General features: G+C 41.2%; 1 protein-coding gene across 2 annotated transcripts in view; it reads left to right on the top strand.

The window, feature by feature from the left end:
- The window catches only part of RAB5C (RAB5C, member RAS oncogene family), a 113799-nt gene that overhangs the window by 67212 nt on the left and 26129 nt on the right, over positions 1-20458 (top strand). For both annotated transcript variants that reach the window (XM_029572707.1, XM_029572708.1), the window contains exon 2: positions 2604-2808. In XM_029572707.1, the coding sequence (XP_029428567.1) occupies positions 2643-2808 (166 nt within the window). In that variant the 5' untranslated portion in view covers positions 2604-2642. The remainder of the gene's footprint in view (positions 1-2603; positions 2809-20458) is intronic.

Raw genomic sequence — 20458 nt, 5'->3', positions numbered from 1 at the left:
ACGCTTTCGAAAAGTACAAGGGACATGATAGTGCTTTTAAAACAAATAGAAAAATCTTTTTACTCATAATTAAGCTCTGGAACTCATTGCCACAGATGAGGTAAAAGCTGCTGGTGTAGCTGGGATTGAAAAAGGTATGGACAAGTTGTGGGAGAAATCCACTGCTTATCCCTGGGATAAGCAGCATGGAGTCTGTCTACCTTTTGGAATCCTGGCCACTGTTGGACACAGGATACTAGACTTGATGGAACTTTGGTCTGACCCAGCATGGCAAATCTGATGATCTTCTCTGCCCAAAGTGGAAAAATCACACTGGGCAGACTGGTTGGGACAATTTGATATTTTTCTGCTATTTACTGTTACTATCATTTCTCTGCACCCAGTAGGTTGTTGGTTAGTTTACAATATGGGAATTTTCACCGTCCAGATTGTTTTAATGCTAGCCTAAATGGAGTTACTGGGGCAACCTCATGGAAGGCATGAGGTTTAGTTTGGTAGTTGTACTATAGAAATGTTTAGGAGTAATTAAATGTCCCAGTGACCTGACTGGTAAAATAAATTAGAGCAGGCTATTATAATAAAACACATGTTACACAAACTAATTTTTATGCATGTACCCACCAAAGTGTGTGTATATCTTACCTACAATGTTTGTTTACATCTCCTCTTTTCAGTTGTAAACCTGCTGCTCTCTCTGTCTACCAGCAAGACTGATTAGCTATGACATGTGGGTGTTGTCATCCAATGGTGCTGATTGGATCCATCTCTCTAGTTCAGTAAAGTGTTTTATTACTGTGCATGTGTGGGAGTTCCCACCTGCTGCCTCGTAAGCCCCTCAGTCTTTTTTTTTTTTTTTTTTTCCCAAGCTTCTGCATGGATATGTACCCTCTCTCTGTACTACTTTTGTTCTTTTTCAATTTTCTGAAGTTTCCTTCAGCTAACTCATTATTTGAATTGCCTTGTCAGTTCCTCAACACTATTTATTTTTCTTTTAACTCTATGTCCAGCTCCAAGTAAGAAGGCCACCTCCAATCCTGCTGAATATACTCGCCTAAAGTTTTCCAGCTACATGTACCTGGATAACTTTCTACTTAACTGGACCTTTACAGGCCTGTGGCCTGATTCCAGGTCCCCCTCCCCAATATATTTAAATTGGCCCTGCCAGTCTGAGTAGCGCCAACCCCTAAGCTCTCACACAAGTGAATTTTTTTTGGGGGGGGGGGGGGGGCGCTGATCACACCACCCCCTCCTTCCCCATTTTGTAACTTTTTTTAATAAAAACTTCCCTCCACCTGGCCCAGTCAAGTGTTCTCTTACCTCATCTGGATCCATTCTGGCTCTGTTAACTCAGGAAGATTGTCTGTCGTCTGAACCTGTCCTCAGACAACTTGATGGTATGGATATTGAGCACTTAATGGTCTTATCGTTGTCACTATCTAAGGAGATTGAGGACATTGATTTCAGCAAGCAAGCTGTCTACCAGAAGAGTACAGTTTTTTTAACTGGAAGCATTTTTAATCTTGGTGTCAGGTAGTTGAACTAATTCAATGTGTTCCAAAAGATCTACTGCAGTACTTGTTCTCACTCTTTTTTTTTGTGCCTCAGTATGTTGCTTGTCAAAGTGCATCTCAGTGCCATTGACACTTACCACCTTCAAGTGGATGGAAAGTTTATCCCTATCCATCCTCTGGTTTCTAACTTCATGAAGGGCTTGTGGCATACGAGATCTCCAGTTGCAAAGCCACTGGTGCCATGGAGTGGTAATGTCTTGGCACAACTGATGAAGCTTCTCTCTGATCCATTGGAGTCATCTTCCTAAAAGTATCTTACCTGGAATGTGGTGTTTCATGCTGCCATTACTTTGGTTAGAATAGTTGGCGAGCTACAAGGATTAATTTGTTACTCGCTATACCTAAAGAATTTTTTTTTCTGCACTCACCCTAAGTCTCTGCCAAAAGTGGCTTCATCATTTTATTTGAATCAAGCCATTGTTTTGCCCAATTCTTTCCAAAACGTCATGAACATAACAAGGAGAAGCCGTGCATTCACTGGACTGTAAAAGAGCCTTGGCCTGTAATCTGAAGAGAACTCAACCATACCATCAGGCTTCTCAACTTTTCATCTCTTATGATCCTTACAGCCTGGCAATGGCTGTTGCCAAGCTCATTTTTCATGCTTTTTCAGTAAGTGCTCTGCTGCAGCTCGCACCTTGGAACGCCCCGTATGTCATAACTAATTCAGCCCTGCTTGTCAATAGAGAAAACGAGTTTGCTTACTGCTGTCTCCGAAGACAGGATGAATTGTCCATGCTTAATACCCACCGGCCTCCTTGGAGAGTCGACTACGTAGCTAAAGCTGAGCTGTACAATTGTCTGCAGGGCTTATGAGGCAAGGTGCACACTAGAATTCCCGTGCATGCTCAGCAATAAAACTTTACTGGGCTAGAGAGATGGATCTATTTGCTGCTGTCAGATGACATCGCCCACATGTTGTGGCTAATTCATCGTGCTGTCTATGGAGAACCCTATTAATGGTAAGCAAGCTCACTTTCTTGTAAATACCCATAAGTTCCTGTCTGAGTCCAGTGTCCCTTTCTGTTGCAGTGCCAGTGGTTTACTTGCGGGTGTCTGCAGTGTAACACCATGGCGGGTCGGGGAGCTGCGGCTCGAGCGAATGGACCATCTGCAGGGAGCAAAATTTGCCAGTTTAAACTCGTTCTCCTGGGAGAGTCTGCGGTGGGGAAGTCAAGCCTTGTGCTGCGCTTTGTGAAGGGACAGTTTCATGAGTACCAGGAAAGCACAATTGGAGGTAAGTGCTGCTTGATACTGGAGTCCAAAAAATCAAACCACTGCCCTGCTAAATGAAGTCTGCCTGCCTAGGGATATTTGTTGGCCTGCATTGATTGCTGTAATGAACATTAGAAACATAGAAATGACAGCAGAAAAGGACCAAATGGTCCATCCAGTCTACCCAGTAAGCTTATGGTAGTTTGTGCTGTGCCATGTAGGTTACCTCATGCTTATGTTTCCCAGACCATAAAAGTTAGGGTCCTCATTGGCTGCTGTTTGAATCCAGTTCCCTGTTACAACACCCCCCCCCCCCCCCCCCCGCCACTTATCTGTTTCCCACACTTGCCCTCGTTGATTGCTGTTGAATCTAGTTCCCTGTTATGCCTTGCTGAACCAGAGAGCAATGTTCGAGTTGCATCAAAGTAACAGTCTTATTGGTTTGGATAGTAACGGTTGCAACAGCAAGTTACCTCCATACTTGTTTCCCCAGACCATAAAAGTCCAATGAAGCAGAGGGCAATGTTGGAGTTGCATTAACAGTATCAAGGCTTATTGGTTAAGGGTAATAACTGCCACACGATTGTTACTCCATGCACTTTTTTTTTTTTTTTTCTTCTTCTTTTCTATCCTTCAGCCTTTTAGGTTTTCACAGTGTTTATCCCATGCCCTTTTGAATTCTTTCACTGTTTTGGTTTTCACCACCTTCTCCGGAAAGGGATTCCAGGCATCCACTACCACCCTCTCTGTAAGGAAATATTTTCTGATGTTGGTTCTGAGGCGGTGTCCTTGGAGTTTCATTATGTGACCACTAGTTCTACTGATTTCTTTCCAACGGAAAAGGTTTGACATTTGCTCATCATTAAAACCTTTTAGGTATCAATGACTGTATCATATCGTCCCTGCGCCTCCTCTCGTCCAGGCTATACTTATTCAAACGTGAGCTGAGGAAATGGCGGAAAGACACTACCCACACAAACAAATCACTCTATGATGGTAAACTTGCGTCATATATAAAGAGACAATCAATTCTGCTAAGAAAACTTTTATATCTCCACGAAACTGTCTTCTACACTAAACAACCCCAGAGAATTAAATGCCTCTGTAAAGAAAATCATCAACCCCAGCTCAGCTCCTGCCACTCTACCACCCACACTCCTGGGGATGAACATCAGTGACATTCGCATCCCACTTTAATAATAAGACAGCAACTGTGAATAATACCTTTAATAATTCCCATATCGAAGAAATAGATGAATTGACTGCAGCCGGTCCAACCTGGGAGCATTTGGGTTTTTTTAAGTGAAAGTTTAAGGTTCAAACATATATCCACGAACATACAGCAGAATACCACAAATGCAATCATGACAAAACATGTTTTCCTTAATAACATAACATCATAATACTGCAGGATCATACTCTAACTAGAAGAGAATGAAATAAAATAAGAGAAGCATATTCCACTCTGTCATTAATAAAGCAAATACTAAAGATATAGCAGCGAGGTATTCTGGAAACACAAACTGAGTCACAATTTTAATAGCTTTGACATAACCCAGGAAACCACCCACCCATCCCCCCTTCCCTCTAATATGGATAAATAACCAATACTCAAGATTAATAGAGCAATATCCATAGGCCGTCAAACATAAGTAGGAGAGAAGAGAAGATTAAAGCAGTCATTGGGATTGAACCATAGATTGTCTTCACAAATCATAGGGAGACCAAACTTGCTCAAACACTTATTTTTATCAGCGGAGATCTTAACTTGAGTATATACCCCCTCAAATCTAGCTTTGGTAGCATATGCTCAGGGAACTTTAGGCTCCTGCCAGAACTTGGCAATATCACATTTAGCGGCAACACAAATATGCCGTACCAACAAACGCACATATTTTGTTTCCTTGAGAAATGGGGACATTGAGCAGGGCATGTTGAGGGACAATAGAGATTGAATATTTAAAAATGCTCTCAATCCAGCAAATCACCTCCCCCTCAGTAAGCTTTAATAAATGGGCAGTCCCGCCATATTCAATAAAGGAACCCCACCCCTTGGCAACCCTTCCAACACACATCTGTGTGAGAAGGATTCATTTTATGAAGACTAGCTGGAGTCGTATACCAACGGTACAAAACTTTGTAACCATTCTTGATAATATTTGCCGATTATAAGTCCCTTACCCATGGCTTGAAAGATGGCCAGCCACTGTTCTGATGGAAGCCCCACTCCCAAATCAATCTCCCTAGATTTAACTAAAGAGAGTTTAGGTGGTAAAGCTTGATTTAAAAATGTATATAATTTGGAAAGAATCCCAGTAATCCTACCCACATTTTTACATAGTGATACAAAATATGAAACACCTTGTGCCAAATGAATCCCCAAGTTAGTCTCTATCAAAGTGACGGAGTTCTAAATAAGGATATCCAACATTACAGGCAAGTTATCACCTTCCTGATGATGTAGGAAAGCTAGAGAGGCCAGATAAACCCCAGACATGTTCCTACTGTGAAATCCCGTGGGATTGCCAGACTTGGAAGGCCAGATTCATCAAACCAGGTAAAAAGTGGCGGTTGTAAAAAAAAAAAAAAAAAAAAAAAAAAAAAAAGGGAGGGGGGGATTGATCCACCTATCCCACACCAGTAAAGAAAGTGATAAAGATGGAGGTACTTCTCGGAATTTCTCATGCACTTTTAGGCTTCCAAATCAGTGATGATAAAAGGATGGTACCCACAGTGGCCTGTGCTAGCACTGCCCAGGGTTTTAAGTTCTGTAACCAATGCCAATCTACTAGGGCCCTGAGATTTGAAGCCACAATTACCAGGCCAAATTAGGCACTCCTAATCCTCCCCTTGACTTAGGTAAAACTAAAATTTGCCTTGCCACCCTGAGAGGCTTGCCCTGCCATAAGAATCTCATCAATCTATTCTGCCACACTTTCAGCATAGAGGCCAATATTCCCACTGGAAGAGTCTGAAAGAGAGAATTCTTGGCAGGACATTCATTTTGACGGTGGCTATTCTCCCTAGCCTAGAGTTATGGTAACTGTCCCATTCCTCCAAGTCCTTATAAATACAAACCATTAATGGAGGATAGTTGAGCCCAAATAGATCTCCTTGCTGCCTATAAAGATCCCAAGATAATTTTATCTTATGGCTAGCCCACTTAAATGGGAACTTTCCCCGCAGTATCCTCTCTCCTTTGCAGGGAACCGTAAAATTCAATATTTTGGACTTGTCCCAATTGATTCGGAACCCTGAAACAGAACTGAAATATTCCATTTCTCTCACTGTAGCTAGAAGGGACTCGAGTTTTCATTAAGGTAAAAAGAGCATCATCTGCAAATAGATAATTTGGAAGAAAAAGCCCCAAGTGTAACGCTGTTCATAACTGGATTATCCCAGATCTTAGTAGCAAACGGCTCTAAACATATAGCAAACAGGAGAGGGGTCAAAGGGCATCCTTGTCTTGTGCGCCTGTCCACTAAAAATGTATCTGAATATCCCCCATTCACTTTGATACAGGCTCTGGGATTGGCAGAAGAAAAAACATTCCCCAAACTTCATCTTCTCCAAGCTTTTAAATAAAAAGGACCAGTGAACTAAATCAAAAGCTTTTTTGGCATCAACAGTGATAAACAAGGCAGGAATATTCCCCTTTTTCACCCACCACATACCTACTATTTTTCGAACATTGTCGGCTGCCATATGCCCCAGTATAAAACCAGCTTGATCTGGGTGGATAATAGCTATAAAACCTTTTAACTGGGTCACTAGAATCTTCACCAAAATCTTTACATCCAAATTAAAGATATGGGCAATAGGAGCCGCATACTGAAGGGTTGCAACCCAGCTTAGCCAAGATCATAATACCTGCTAGATTAGAAGTGGGCAACAAGGCAACCTCAATGTAGAGAGTTGTACATCCTAGTTAGTGGAGGAATTACTCCTGTGGCTAGTTTCTGATTAAAAATAGGAGGTATAGCCATTGAGACCAAGTGACTTCCTTGGTTTGAGAGATTTTATAGCCATGGATACCTCAGACTCAGATATCTTTGTCTAATATACCCCTCTGCGAATCTGATAACATTGGAAGAAAGATCTGTTCCGAAAAATGATCTGTTAACTCAATAGTAGTAATATCATTGGGATGATATAAGTCTGAATAAAATTGTAGGAAACTCTGTCGTATATCTTTATCTTTATTCTCATAGTATTGTCCCATCAGCATCCTTAGTCTTAACCACATTATTTTGCACCATTCACTTTTTCAATGTATTAGCTAGCAATTTCCCTGCCTTATTGCCCACCCTCAAAAAAAAAAAAAAAAGCCTGGCGTGTCTGCTCCAACGAATGTGCGATTAATGCAGAGTTTAATTTCTCTAGACAAGTGCGGCACTCCTCCAACTGCCAATATTCTGTGGAGGATATCAACTGTTATGCAAGGACTCCAGACGTATTATGAGTCCTTAACTTCTACTGCTCCTCCTTTCAATTTCTTTTCAAAAGATGCTCTAGAGATAAGGTGTCCACGTGCTACAGCTTTTAAACAATCCCATACGTCAGGGCTACTTTGCCATTATTGTTAATTGCTAAATCTTGGAGATCAGCACTGAGCCTAATAACAAAATCTTCAGCATCCAATAGGGAATCATTCAATCTCCAGTAATGATGATCCTGATCATAATTCGAGAGAGAAATTATAAACCACACCGGGGTGTGGTCAGACCACGTCACAGGCTCTATATGAGTTTTCGAAATTCTATTTACAAATTCTTTGTCAATCAGAAAAAAATCTAAATGACAATATGATTGGTGTGGGCAGGAATGAAAGGTGTAGTTCCTAGGTTTTAGATTTCTAGATCACCAAACATCTATTAAATTCCCCTGTGAAATCAATAGTTTTAAGACATCCCTAGAATAATATGGCTCTGAGCTACAATGAGAAGTTATCTAAGCCAGGATTCAGTGATATTGAAATCACCCCCAATAATTAGCAACCCTTCAGCCTTCTCCTGTAAAGTAACCCTGAGAGAGTCAAAAAAGATGCCTCTATATTGCTCCATGGTGAGACCGCACCTTGAATACTGTGTACAATTCTGGTCGCCACATCTCAATAAAGATATAGTTGCAATGGAGAAGGTACAGAGAAGGCCAACCAAAATAATAAAGGGGATGGAACAGCTCCCCTATGAGGAAAGGCTGAAGAGGTCAGGGCTGTTCAGCTTGGAGAAGACGGCTGAGGGGGGGATATGATAGAGGTCTTTAAGATCATGAGAGGTCTTGAATGAGTAGATGTGACTCGGTTATTTACACTTTCGAATAATAGAAGGACTAAGGGGCATTCCATGAAGTTAGCAAGTAGCACATTTGACTAATCAGAGAAAATTCTTTTTCACTCAATGCACAGTAAAGCTCTGGAATTTGTTGCCAGAGGATGTGGTTAGTGCAGTTAGTGTAGCTGGGTTCAAAAAAGGCTTGGATAAGTTCTTGGAGGAGAAGTCCATTAACTGCTATCAATCAAGTTTACTTGGGGAATAGCCACTGCTATTAATTGCATCAGTAGCATGGGATCTTCTTAGTGTTTGGGTAATTGCCAGGTTCTTGTGGCCTGGTTTGGCCTCTGTTGGAAACAGGATGCTGGGCTTGATGGACCCTTAGTCTGACCCAGCATGGCAATTTCTTATGTTCTAGCATACTTAGCTAAATGAGAGCTAGCTGCCCAATATCTAAAAGGAAATCTGTGAGTGCATTAAGGATTCATACCTTCGCTTGAGGTGCATTTCCTGCAAAAACACGATTGCAGCTTGGAGCCTCTCAACACTTTATAAAGATGTCACTTTTAAAAAGTATTTAAGCCCTTTACATTCAATGAAACCACTTTAAAGGAAGTCATAATATAGATGATCGAGGGGTTAAAGGGGCACTTAGAGAAGATAAGGCCATCGCGGAAAGATTAAATTATTTCTTTGCTTCAGTGTTTACTGAAGAGGATGTTGGGGAGGGACCCGTAATGGAGAAGGTTTTCATGGGTAATGATCCAAATGGACTGAATCAAATCACGGTGAACCTAGAAGATGTGGTAGGCCTGTGACAAACTGAAGAGTAGTAAATCACCTGGACCGGATGGTATACACCCCAGAGTTCTGAAGAAACTAAAAAATGAAATTTCAGACCTATTAGTAAAAATTTGTAACCTAGCATTAAAATCATCCATTGTACCTGAAAACTGGAGGATAGAAAATGTAACCCCAATATTTAAAAAAGGCTCCAGGGGCGATCTGGGAAACTACAGGCCGGTTAGCCTGACTTCAGTGCCAGGGAAAATAGTGGAAAGTGTTCTAAACATCAAAATCACAGAACATATAGAAAGATATGGTTTAATGGAACAAAGTCAGCATGGCTTTACCCAAGGCAAGTCTTGCCTCACAAATCTGCTTCACTTTTTTGAAGGAGTTAATAAACATGTGGATAAAGGTGAACCGGTAGATGTAGTATACTTGGATTTTCAGAAGGCGTTTGACAGTTCCTCATGAGAGGCTTCTAGGAAAAGTAAAAAGTCATGGGATAGGTGGCGATGTCCTTTCGTGGATTGCAAACTGGCTAAAAGACAGGAAACAGAGTAGGATTAAATGGACAATTTTCTCAGTGGAAGGGAGTGGACAGTGGAGTGCCTCAGGGATCTGTATTGGGACCCTTACTTTTCAATATATTTATAAATGATCTGGAAAGAAATACGACGAGTGAGATAATCAAATTTGCAGATGACACAAAATTGTTCAGAGTAGTTAAATCACAAGCAGATTGTGATAAATTGCAGGAAGACCTTGTGAGACTGGAAATTTGGGCATCCAAATGGCAGATGAAATTTAATGTGGATAAGTGCAAGGTGATGCATATAGGGAAAAATAACCCATGCTTTGGTTACACAATGTTGGGTTCCATATTAGGTGCTACAACCCAAGAAAGAGATCTAGGCGTCATAGTGGATAATACATTGAAATCGTCTGTTCAGTGTGCTGCGGCAGTCAAAAAAGCAAACAATGTTGGGAATTATTAGAAAGGGAATGGTGAATAAAACGGTAAATGTCATAATGCCTCTGTATCGCTCCATGGTGAGACCGCACCTCAAAAAAGATATAGTTGCAATGGAGAAGGTACAGAGAAGGGCTACCAAAATAAGGAGAATGGAACAACTCCCCTATGAGGAAAGACTAAAGAGGTTAGGACTTTTCAGCTTGGAGAAGAGATGGCTGAGGGGGGGATATGATAGAGATGTTTAAAATCATGAGAGGTCTAGAACGGGTAGATGTGAATCGGTTATTTACTCTTTCGGATAGTAGAAAGACTAGGGGGCACTCCATGAAGTTAGCATGGGACACATTTAAAACTAATCGGAGAAAGTTCTTTTTTACTCAATGCACAATTAAACTCTGGAATTTGTTGCCAGAGGATGTGGTTAGTGCAGTTAGTATAGCTGTGTTTAAAAAAGGATTGGATAAGTTCTTGGATGAGAAGTCCATTATCTGCTATTAAGTTCACTTAGAGAATAGCCACTGCCAGTAGCAATGGTAACATGGAATAGACTTAATTTTTGGGTACTTGCCAGGTTCTTATGGCCTGGTTTTGGCCACTGTTGGAAACAGGATGCTGGGCTTGATGGACCTTGGTCTGACCCAGTATGGCATTTTCTTATGTTCTTATTATGAGACATTAAAGCACTGATACACCCCATCAGAGACACGGGCTGCTCAACAACTATCCAAGTGGCGGTAACTTCCCCTCCTTGCAAAAAATAGAAAAAACCCTTCCCAATGCCCCACCCTCCCAAAACATAGACCAATAGGCATCACAGCCTATGGAGACAGCATATCTGAAAATCCATATTGGAGAGAAACAAGCATATAATCCCCCCACCCCCCCACCATGATTTGTGGTCAAAGAACCACAAATCAAACAGCACCCTAGCAGAAACAGTTAAGAGAAGCCACCAGCTTCCCCATCAAGCAAAACACACAAAAGTTGCAAAAATACAACAGTCGAAAACATTAGTATCTTAGACATTGAAATGAACTGTCTACCGGAATTAGAATACACAGGAGAGTCCTAACCCATATAGTATCATAACCCAGAAAAGTATAGGACAGGAAAACATCACCCACCTCCCTCTCAAGGCCGTCAAGACCTCTGCATAACCTAGAATATTTGCCTGTAAAGAGAACATCTGGATATCTCTACTGTTCATGTAGCATCTTTAGAGGAAGATGATCCCTCGAAATTGCTTCTCAACCACCAAACTCCCTTCATTACTTGCTGCCAGCAGGATAGTTTCTCACAAGGCTGCATCACCGTTTTCAATGTAATGCGCATCCTGCAGTATTGCTATAACTTATTCTAGCGTCTTCACTCAGTGCAATACTCCACTCAGTGCAAACCACAAGCCAGATGGGTGTAGCCAATGATATCGCACATTTTCTTTATGGAGGAGACTCGCGAGCTGTCGAAACTTATGGCATTTCTTCAGGGTAATGGGAGGAATGCTGCAAAAATAGTCAATTCATGTCCCTCCCACTACCAAACAATTTACTTTCGGGCCACACTGAAGATCTGCTTTTTAACTGCAAAAAAATGAAAACACACTTATCTCTTGGCTTGCTGGCTATTTTGGGACCCGGTGAGTGATGCATTCTTTTTTTTTTTTTCTATTTTTACATGCAGCAGCTGGCTGTCATTAGAGCCACTTCCAGCAAGAAACAAATTTTGGCAGAGCTTAACCACTTCAGAATAGTTAGAATATTCAGGTATGCCTCGGAAGCCCAAATTGCACTGGCATGACCGATTTTTTTGAGATCTTCCTTTTCAGAGATTAGCTCTCAGTCTGCTTTAGTGGCAGCCTTCTCGTTCAGAGATGCTTCAACTCCTCCCCTTGAGTCTACCCGAATATCCATTTCATTGATTCTTCAGCCCAGATCAGAAATTTCGTCCTTCATTTCTGTTATTAGAGCAGTTACCTCCTGCTTGTGTATTTGGATGTCTCAAACAGCCACAAAATTTCTCATGTGAGGGTAGGTCCATCCCAGGAGTCATAGACATTGCAACGGGACTTATGTCTGGCTCAGCTTCGCTAGCCGCCATGTTTTCAGGATCGTCCTCATGGCCCTCATCTAGTTTTGCGTAAGAAAACTTACGGAAATCCTATGGATTTTTTTTTCTCCATAGACATTGCTGGATACCAAAGTGTAGATCTGGAATGTTTTGCCACTTATGGCTCAAGGATGCCTAAGATATCGCTCTGATTGAGCTCCTCCATCAAGCAGCTTAATCTCAAGCTTCTGTTCACCCCAGTGATGTCATTTCCTCCCCAACCTGGTAGTGTTTTGACCTCATCACAGCATCTGACACTACTAAGATGATCAATAACTTGAAACCATTTAATCCCCTGAAGCCCTGCCACACTTCATTGCTCAAACTGATTTAACTGGATATTGCTCCTTTTATTTCTAACTTCATTAACTCATCACTACAACATGGTGGTGTTTCCAGCTTAATAAAACAATCAGCTGACCCAACTCTCATCTTCAGTTACACTTGATCTTCTCTCTATCCTTCATGGCCAAAGACTTAAACAGCAGTACTTCACCAACTCTGCAACTTTATTGACTCTAATAATATCCTTAACAAATATCAATTCGCAATCAGGAAACATCACAGCACTAAATTACTACTGCTTTCCAGCTTTGACATGGTGAGACGAGGTTTTGATTAGGGTTCAGCTTTCCTCTTATGTCTCCTTGACTTCTCCTTCGCATTTGACACTAAATCATCCAATCTTACTTTCCAGATTGCGCTGAAGTGGTATGATTGGTGGAACCAAGCTGCTGGCACTAACCTTTAAAAAGGGGAGAGAGCAGCTTTTAAACTAGAACAAGGGGGAAAGCAGACAGTCATTCAGCAGTGCATGGTTCGGAGAAATGTATCCTTGAAGGAGAGTTAGTGCATCCCAACAGAGAGGTTCCAATAAAAGCAAACGTAGTCCATGAGCCTATATGTAAAAAATCACCAAAGCTAATTTCCAAAATATCCCTGAAAAGCAGGTTGTTAATACAAACAAAAAACACACTTTGAAATGTCTGTATGTCAATGCCAGAAATCTAAGTAAGATGGGAGCATTAGTGTTTAGCAGTATATAAGATTGACATAATTGGCATCACAGAGACTTGGTGGAAGGAGGATAACCAATGGGACAGTGCTATATCAGGGTACAAATTATATCGCAATGATAGGGAGGATCAACTTGGTGGGGGTGTTGCACTTTATGTCCGGGAGGGTATACAGTCCATCAGGATAAAGATCATACAAGACTAAATGCTCAGAATCTATATGGGTAGAAATCCCATGTGTGTTGGGTAAGAGTATAGTGATAGGAGTATACTACCGTCCACCTGGTCAAAATGGTCAGACATATGATGAAATGCTAAGAGAAATCAGGGAAGCAAACCAATTTGGCAGTGCAATAATAATGGGAGATTTCAATAACCACAAAAATAAGTTAATCTAGCATACAACGAAAACCAATATTGCAAACAGATACGTTGTAAACAAAACTTTGAACTTTCTGTGTATCAAATCTCATTTAATTTATGTGTAGGACCATCATAACACCCACGGTAAACATGCAATTTAGCCTGTGTTTTTAACCGCTATGGGTCATGTTTAATCATCGGTCCAAGTATCTCAAAGTCCTTTTTATTAAATATATTTTTTTCTTTGTTTACTTTTTTTATAAAATTGATGTGGAACGGTACTTCCCTTATTTTGATGGCGCTACCGCGCTTCGGAAGTCCAGTCCAATTGTTGTGATACACTACTTCCTTTCAATGGCGCTACCGAGCTTCTGAAGTGCAGTCCTTTCAATGATAGTGCCATTGAAAGGACTGCACTTCAGAAGTGCGGTAGTGCCATTCAAAGAAAGTACTGTCACACCAATTGGACTGGTCCTCCAAAGCACGGTAGCGCCACCAAAATAAGGGAAGTACCGTTCCACATCAATTTTATAAAAAAAAGTAAAGAAAAACAAAGAAAAAATATATTTAATAAAAAGGACTTTGAAATACTTGGACCGATGATTAAACATTGACCCATAGCGGTTAAAAACACAGGCTAAATTACATGTTTACCGTGGGTGTTATGATGGTCCTACTCATACATTAAATGAGATTTGATACACAAAGTTCAAAGTTCAGATTTCAATTACCCCAATATTGACTGGGTAAATGTAACATCAGGAATTGCTAGACAAGTTCCTGGATGTAATAAATGACTGCTTCATGGAGCAATTGGTTCAGGAACCAACAAGAGAGGGAGCTATTTTAGATTTAATTTAGTGGAATGCAGGATTTGGTGAGAGAGGTAATGGTGGTGGGGCCACTTGGCAATAGTGATCATAACATGATCAAATTTAAACTAATAACTGGAAGGGGGGACAATAAAGAAATCTGCAGCTCTCACACTAAACTTTCAAAAGGGAAACTTTGATAAAATGAGGAAAATAGAAAAAAACTGAAAGGTGCAGCTGCAAAGGTTAAGTGTTCAACAGGCATGGACATTGTTTAAAAATACAATCCTAGACGTGCAGTCCAGCTGTATTCCACGCATTAAGAAAGGTGGAAGGAAGGCAAAACAATTACCGTCCTGGTTAAAAGATGAGGTGAAAGAGGATGTTAGCCAAAAAAAATCCTTCAAAAATTGGAAGAAGGATCCATCTGAAGAAAATAGAATAAAACATAAGCATTGTCAAGTTAAAGTGTAAAACATTGATAAGACAGGTGAAGAGAGAATTTGAAATGAAGTTGGCCATAGAGGCAAAAACTCATAACTTCTTAAAATATATCCAAAGCAAGAAACCTGTGAGGGAGTCGGTTGGATCATTAGATGACAGAGGGGTTAAATGGGCTCTTAGGGAAGATAAGGCCATTGCAGAAAGACTAAATTAATTCTTTGCTTCTGTGTTTACTAATGAGGATGTTGGGGAGATACCAGTTCCGGAGATGATTTTCAGGGGTGATGAGTCAGACGAATGGAACCAAATCACTGTGAACCTGGAAGATGTAGTAGGCCAGATTGACAAACTAAAGAGTAGCAAATCATCTGGACCAGATGGTATGCATCCTAGGGTACTGAAGGAACTCAAAAATGAAATTTCTGATCTATTAGTTAAAATGTGTAACCTATCATTAAAATCATCCATTATACCTGAAGACTGCACTTTCTATTTATACTTCGTTTATTCTGTTTGATTAGGGTCTCTGTGTTCTGCTTATGTGACTGAGATAAGGTATTCTGCTAGCGTGTATTTTCTGTAGAGGGATTTAGGTCCTGACTTGTTCTGTTTGCGTAATAGTTGAATTGGTTTGTTAGGACCTCATGTAACATTTCCAGTGCTGCCTCTTTATTGGTAGGGTTATTACTGTTTGAGTCCTTGGAGTTAGTGCTGTTTTGATATGACAGGTTTGCTATATAGGTTCAAACTTTCTTTTTGTTAGTTTAGGATATTTCACAAAGTGTTTGGCAGTGGAAGGTGTATATACTGCTGCTATTGAAGTAACAGAAATTGAAAGCTGTTGGGTTGTTTGTTTTTGTGTTAGATTTTTTTGAATAGTGAATTGTAAGAGTCAGTATCCTAGTTCTGTTGGGGGGACTGTCTGAATGCAGATTGTGTTACAGGATTCTGTCTCTCTCTGCGTAGAATTCACACTCACATCCATAAGGAAGAATTGGTTACATGAGGCTATCAAATGTTAATAGTTTTACTGGGAAGTTGAAATTGACTGAGATTTTTTTTTTTTTTTTAAATTGCACAAAGCATCATGGAACATTTTCTTATTGTATCTTTTCTAGCCAATTTAATGGCAGCGGGACGTGATGTGTGTAAATGTCACTTTGACTTTGCTCCCCTGTAGCTACCTCAAATACTTATGCCTATAGATGCCTCTGGTTGCTGCTGCTGCCTCCTATTTGGCTGCTTTTTCTCTTTAGGGAAGAGCCACTTTTGCAGCAGGCTCTGATCACTATGGTAAAACTTTAGAGATTTTTTTTTTTTTAAATTTTATTTTGTGGGGCTACTGGACCCAGGCTTAAGGAATTGGGCTAGTGTCCAGAGACAGCGTCACACCCAAGAGACAAACTGGGCCATGGGCTCCTTGAGAGGCAGGTGTTGGGTCCCAGCATCGGGTGACCCCTTCAGGCCATACATCAGCCATGAGGGAGGAACTTTGAGCAGCAAACACATCATGGGGGCAGTGCTCCTACCAGCAGCCACCTGAGATGGAGTATGCTGGTGAGTGCTGGGAGCAGTAGCAGAGGGCCGCACTGAAGGGGGGGCCTTGCTGTGTAGCCACAGATTGCACTAGGCAGAGGAAAAGAGGCCTCTGGCTGCAGCAGAACCCCAACTAATGCTAGTGGCAGGAGGGTCTGGGCTGCTTATTAGTGTTGGCACACCAGTTGGGAAATTCTGCTCTAGGCTTTACCGATTTAGGGCTTCTTGTAGCGACAATCCACTGTTTTGATAGCCCTTCTCTTCCTCCATACGTTGTATCATTCTGGAAGCCTGGCCTGCAGAAGTTTGGAAGTAGGATCTGCTCTCGGACAAAAAAAAAGCATGTGAATTATTACATTAACTCGGGATGCTGCTGGCTCCCTTTTACCCATCATTATCTTCCTTATTCCCCAGTAAACAAGTTGGATGGGGCGTCAGACGCACCTGGAAATGAAGATAAGGAAACCACAGCATATTAGACTTTTTTTTTTTTTTTTTTTAATTCACATTAAATTCCACTTTGAATAAAGCGGGACATCATCTTCAGAAAAAGGAGTCCCAGCGGTGCTCATTAAAGTTTGTTCTCAGGATAGTAAGTTAGTTTGCTGTATACAAGGTGGTTACGTTAAAGATGAAGGGACCCTAATCATACTGATGGGCGCGGCGCGTTCATGGATGCCACCGATGCGCAGAGCATGCTTTTCAGATCCTTCTTTCAAAGACGGAGCTTCCCCTCTAAGTGTCGTGGTGATTCATATGTTCACACGCCTCTTTGTCTTCAGTTGACGGACTCTGGTTGCTTTTGTTTCGGGGGGGGGGCGGGGGTTCTGTCTTGCAGATACAATTTTAACTTCCTTTTAATGGGTCTTGATGTGCGGATGCTGTAGTGAGGCCCAGGCACTTATAGACTGTCCTTTTTGAAGGTCCGTAATGAACGACATCTGAACAAAATTTCAAGCTGCTGATCTCCTTTTCCGACAACATTGGAGAAATCAATGATACAAAAACAAGACATTTTTCTCAGAAAAAATGAGCAGAAAAGAAAACCAAGGAAGCATACTGGAGAAGGCCCAACAGAGGTTACCGAAAAAAAAAAATGAGCTTTTTGACAGGAGCTTCGAAAGAATTAAGAAACATAAAACCATGCCCTAAAAGCTAACAATTAGGAAAGGAAAAAATGTATTAGAGCACATTGGGGGTTCCGGGGAAAACAAAATGATACTCTGTAGCCATGCGACTAAGTTTTGCTTGGGCACATAACTACAGGACCCAATGCACATGCTTAGAGGGAAGATGTATCGTTGCAAGAAAGCTCTGGAAATTGTGCTTTGTGCATCAGTGCCGATTCTCCCATCTTCAGGGAACACCTGTTACAGGTAAGCGACTTTGCTTGCTGTCTGGGTGCAATTTAGCACCTGGTGCTGTCCTTCAAGGTATCCGTGATGTTTCTCTCTCTGTATTCTGGACTTGGTAGTGTGATGCAGATAACCTCAGGGAGGCTGTTGCTTTAAACCAGCAGAGGGGACTCTGCCTTGCTTGCAGAACTAATAATGACAGAAAGTAGATTAGCACATAGAATAGTTACAGAATAACCCAAGAAAATCCAGGATGATCCTGTTACAAAAAAAAGGGACATCCATATTAATGTACCTTTCTCACATAAACCTGTGATAACTGGGCTAATTAGGGTTGAGGGGGGGGGGGGGGAAGGAAACCCAGCCCCAGGTAGGTACAACTGAAGGCTTCTGGTGCATTAACTCAGGTAGAGACCAGTTGCAATTGAACTAGCTACTAAAAGAGATGGAAGAAAGCTTTGGAGTCTTGTTAAACAGGAAAACTCAGCATTTTTCCAGCTGTCTTAATGCAGCGTCAGCAGGCCAGGTCAAAAGTACAGGCTGGCTAGAACTCGGTGAACGGAGAAGATAACCTTGGCAGGGACCCTGGTAAATCTTGTGGAATGTGAAAGGTGGAGAAGACTCGGGTAGCTGACTTTTTTTTTTTTTTCTTTTATAATTTCAGTGACGCATTTGTTTTTTGTGTTGGGTGGGGGTAGGGGGCTTGGGTGGGTAGCATGAGCTCAAAAATCTGAAACATGGCACCGGCAACTTTTCAAGTATCTGTTTTTACAGCGTGTTATGCCCGTACGGTTTAAGGTGTGAACCGTGTGGAAATACTTTAAAAACGAGAATACAAAACTTCAGGAAAAATAATATAAAACGGTTGCTGATGAGCAGCTCATCCCTTGCCCACGTGTGAGAGCTCTAACCTGCCAGTGAGACTATTTGCAATTCTGCCTGTCGTTACCCTTCACCTTGCTATCCAGTACTGCTATGGGCCCCCCTACTGTAGGCTTCCCATGCCCCCGACATCCCATTGACACTTTATTTATTTTTTATTTTTTGCTACAAGCCTGATTTATCACACATTCTTACTTTTCATGCCTTAAGGAAAATCTTTGCATCTGGTTTTGCTGCCTCTCCTCTCATTAAGAAGTGCTGGGCTCCGTTTCCTGTGATTTTTTTTTCTTTTTCTCCTAGCTGCAGCTGATGCTTGCGCACTCTCCCACCTCGCTTGCCTCCTAGCTGTGCCTGTTCTTAGCACCCCGGCACCTCCATCGCCTGGCACCCCGTTCTCCCTCTCCTCACTGTTTTTCATTTAACTCGGCGGCCAGGACCTTGACCAATTCTAATAAGAGAGACCACATCACACCTATCCTCTATAACCTCCATTGGCTTCCGATCAAATACAGAATTCTATACAAAGGTCTGACCACCATACATAAATCCTTATACAACTCAGCCCCAATGGATCTCACATTTCAGCTACGCACCAACAAATCCACGAGACCGATCAGAAAAGCTTACCAAGGCACTTTTTTCGTCCCTCAAGCCAAATCCTCGCTAAGTAATAGGCACTATCCACTGCAGGCCCTACCCATTGGAACTCACTCCCACCAGAACTCAGACAAGACCCCTGCCAGATTTCTTTCAAGAAAAAACTGAAAACATGGCTATTCAGCCTTGCGTTTCCTTGATGGACCATAATGTACTACCCATGATATCTTTGATTGGTTCTATTTATTATTAATTCACCCTCTTATCCTCCCCTATCCTACACCTTCTTTCTACCCGTCCCTCCACCCCTTCTTCCATTCCCCGTGTCCACCCTCTATCTCCCTTCCCAATATTCCTTCTCAATCGAGACAATCATCCGCTTGATCTCGTTTTAACATTGATGGCTCTTTTCTCACTTTTTGTATAAGAATAGTTACCAAAGGTTTTTTATAGGTTTAAATGTTTAAGTTTTCCTCTCTTGTTTCTATGTAATGCTCATAAGCACTCTTATTGGTTTGATGTTCTTTGTTCCATGTAATGCTCCTAGGCAAGTTAAATTGTTTCACTGTAAACCGGTTTGATTTGCATCCAATGCAAGAAGATCGGTATATAAAAACCCAAAAATAAATAAATAAATTTATTACTTATATACCGCACCAGTCGGTGTAATATGGCTGCCCAAGACGGTTTAGAGCAAATTTGAAAATCCAATACAGTTAAAACATTTTACAACATATTTAAGACATTTAAAATTAAACTGACATTTCTTCTGCTTCTCTTCCATTTCTTCCACTTTTACTATTTTACCCACCGGACAAAGTTATTCATTTGGAAGAAGCCAAGTTTTTACTTTCTTTCTAAACCGCAAATAGTTTGTTCCAAACAGATCTCCCCAGGCGGTAGATCCCAAGGCTCTGCACCACGGACTGGAAACATTCTCTTAAGCCTTCCTCCTTTATGCACTTGCTTTCTTGAAGCAATCTGCAGACGGCCACAATTTGTCAGTCTCAAGGTCCTATCTGGGACGTAATGTCTCAACATTCGCTGTAAATTTCCCACTCCTTGACTTCTCAAAGCCTTGAAAATCAAGGTCAGAACTTAGACATTGAATACAGCATTTCACTGGAAGCCAGGGTAATTGGTACAGCAAGGGGCTGCGCTAGGTTTTCTTGTTGATGCAGCTCTGATCTATGTATACGCTCCCATCTGAGATGACTAGTACACTGTAATCTGAATTTTTAAAATAAGTTGAAGGGTGATAAGTGATATCTGTATTCCAATCGGCATTGGTATTTCTTACTCCAGAGAAAAACATCAAGGCACAAATCCTTAGTCTTTTATGCCTATGCTAAAATTACTTTCTGGAATTTTTATTTATTTATTTATTTTTTTGCTGATTCCTTTGTAAGATAATATACTCATTTTATTAAATTAAAAGTACTTAAATTCTGCTTATAACAGACTTGCCATGCTAAGCGGATTACGATAAAATAACTAAACACAACAATTCACAAGTTAAAACAAAC

Source organism: Rhinatrema bivittatum, chromosome 12 (genome assembly GCF_901001135.1).
Source record: "Rhinatrema bivittatum chromosome 12, aRhiBiv1.1, whole genome shotgun sequence".
Lineage (NCBI taxonomy): Eukaryota > Metazoa > Chordata > Amphibia > Gymnophiona > Rhinatrematidae > Rhinatrema > Rhinatrema bivittatum.
This window is presented reverse-complemented; position numbering and strand designations above follow the sequence as displayed.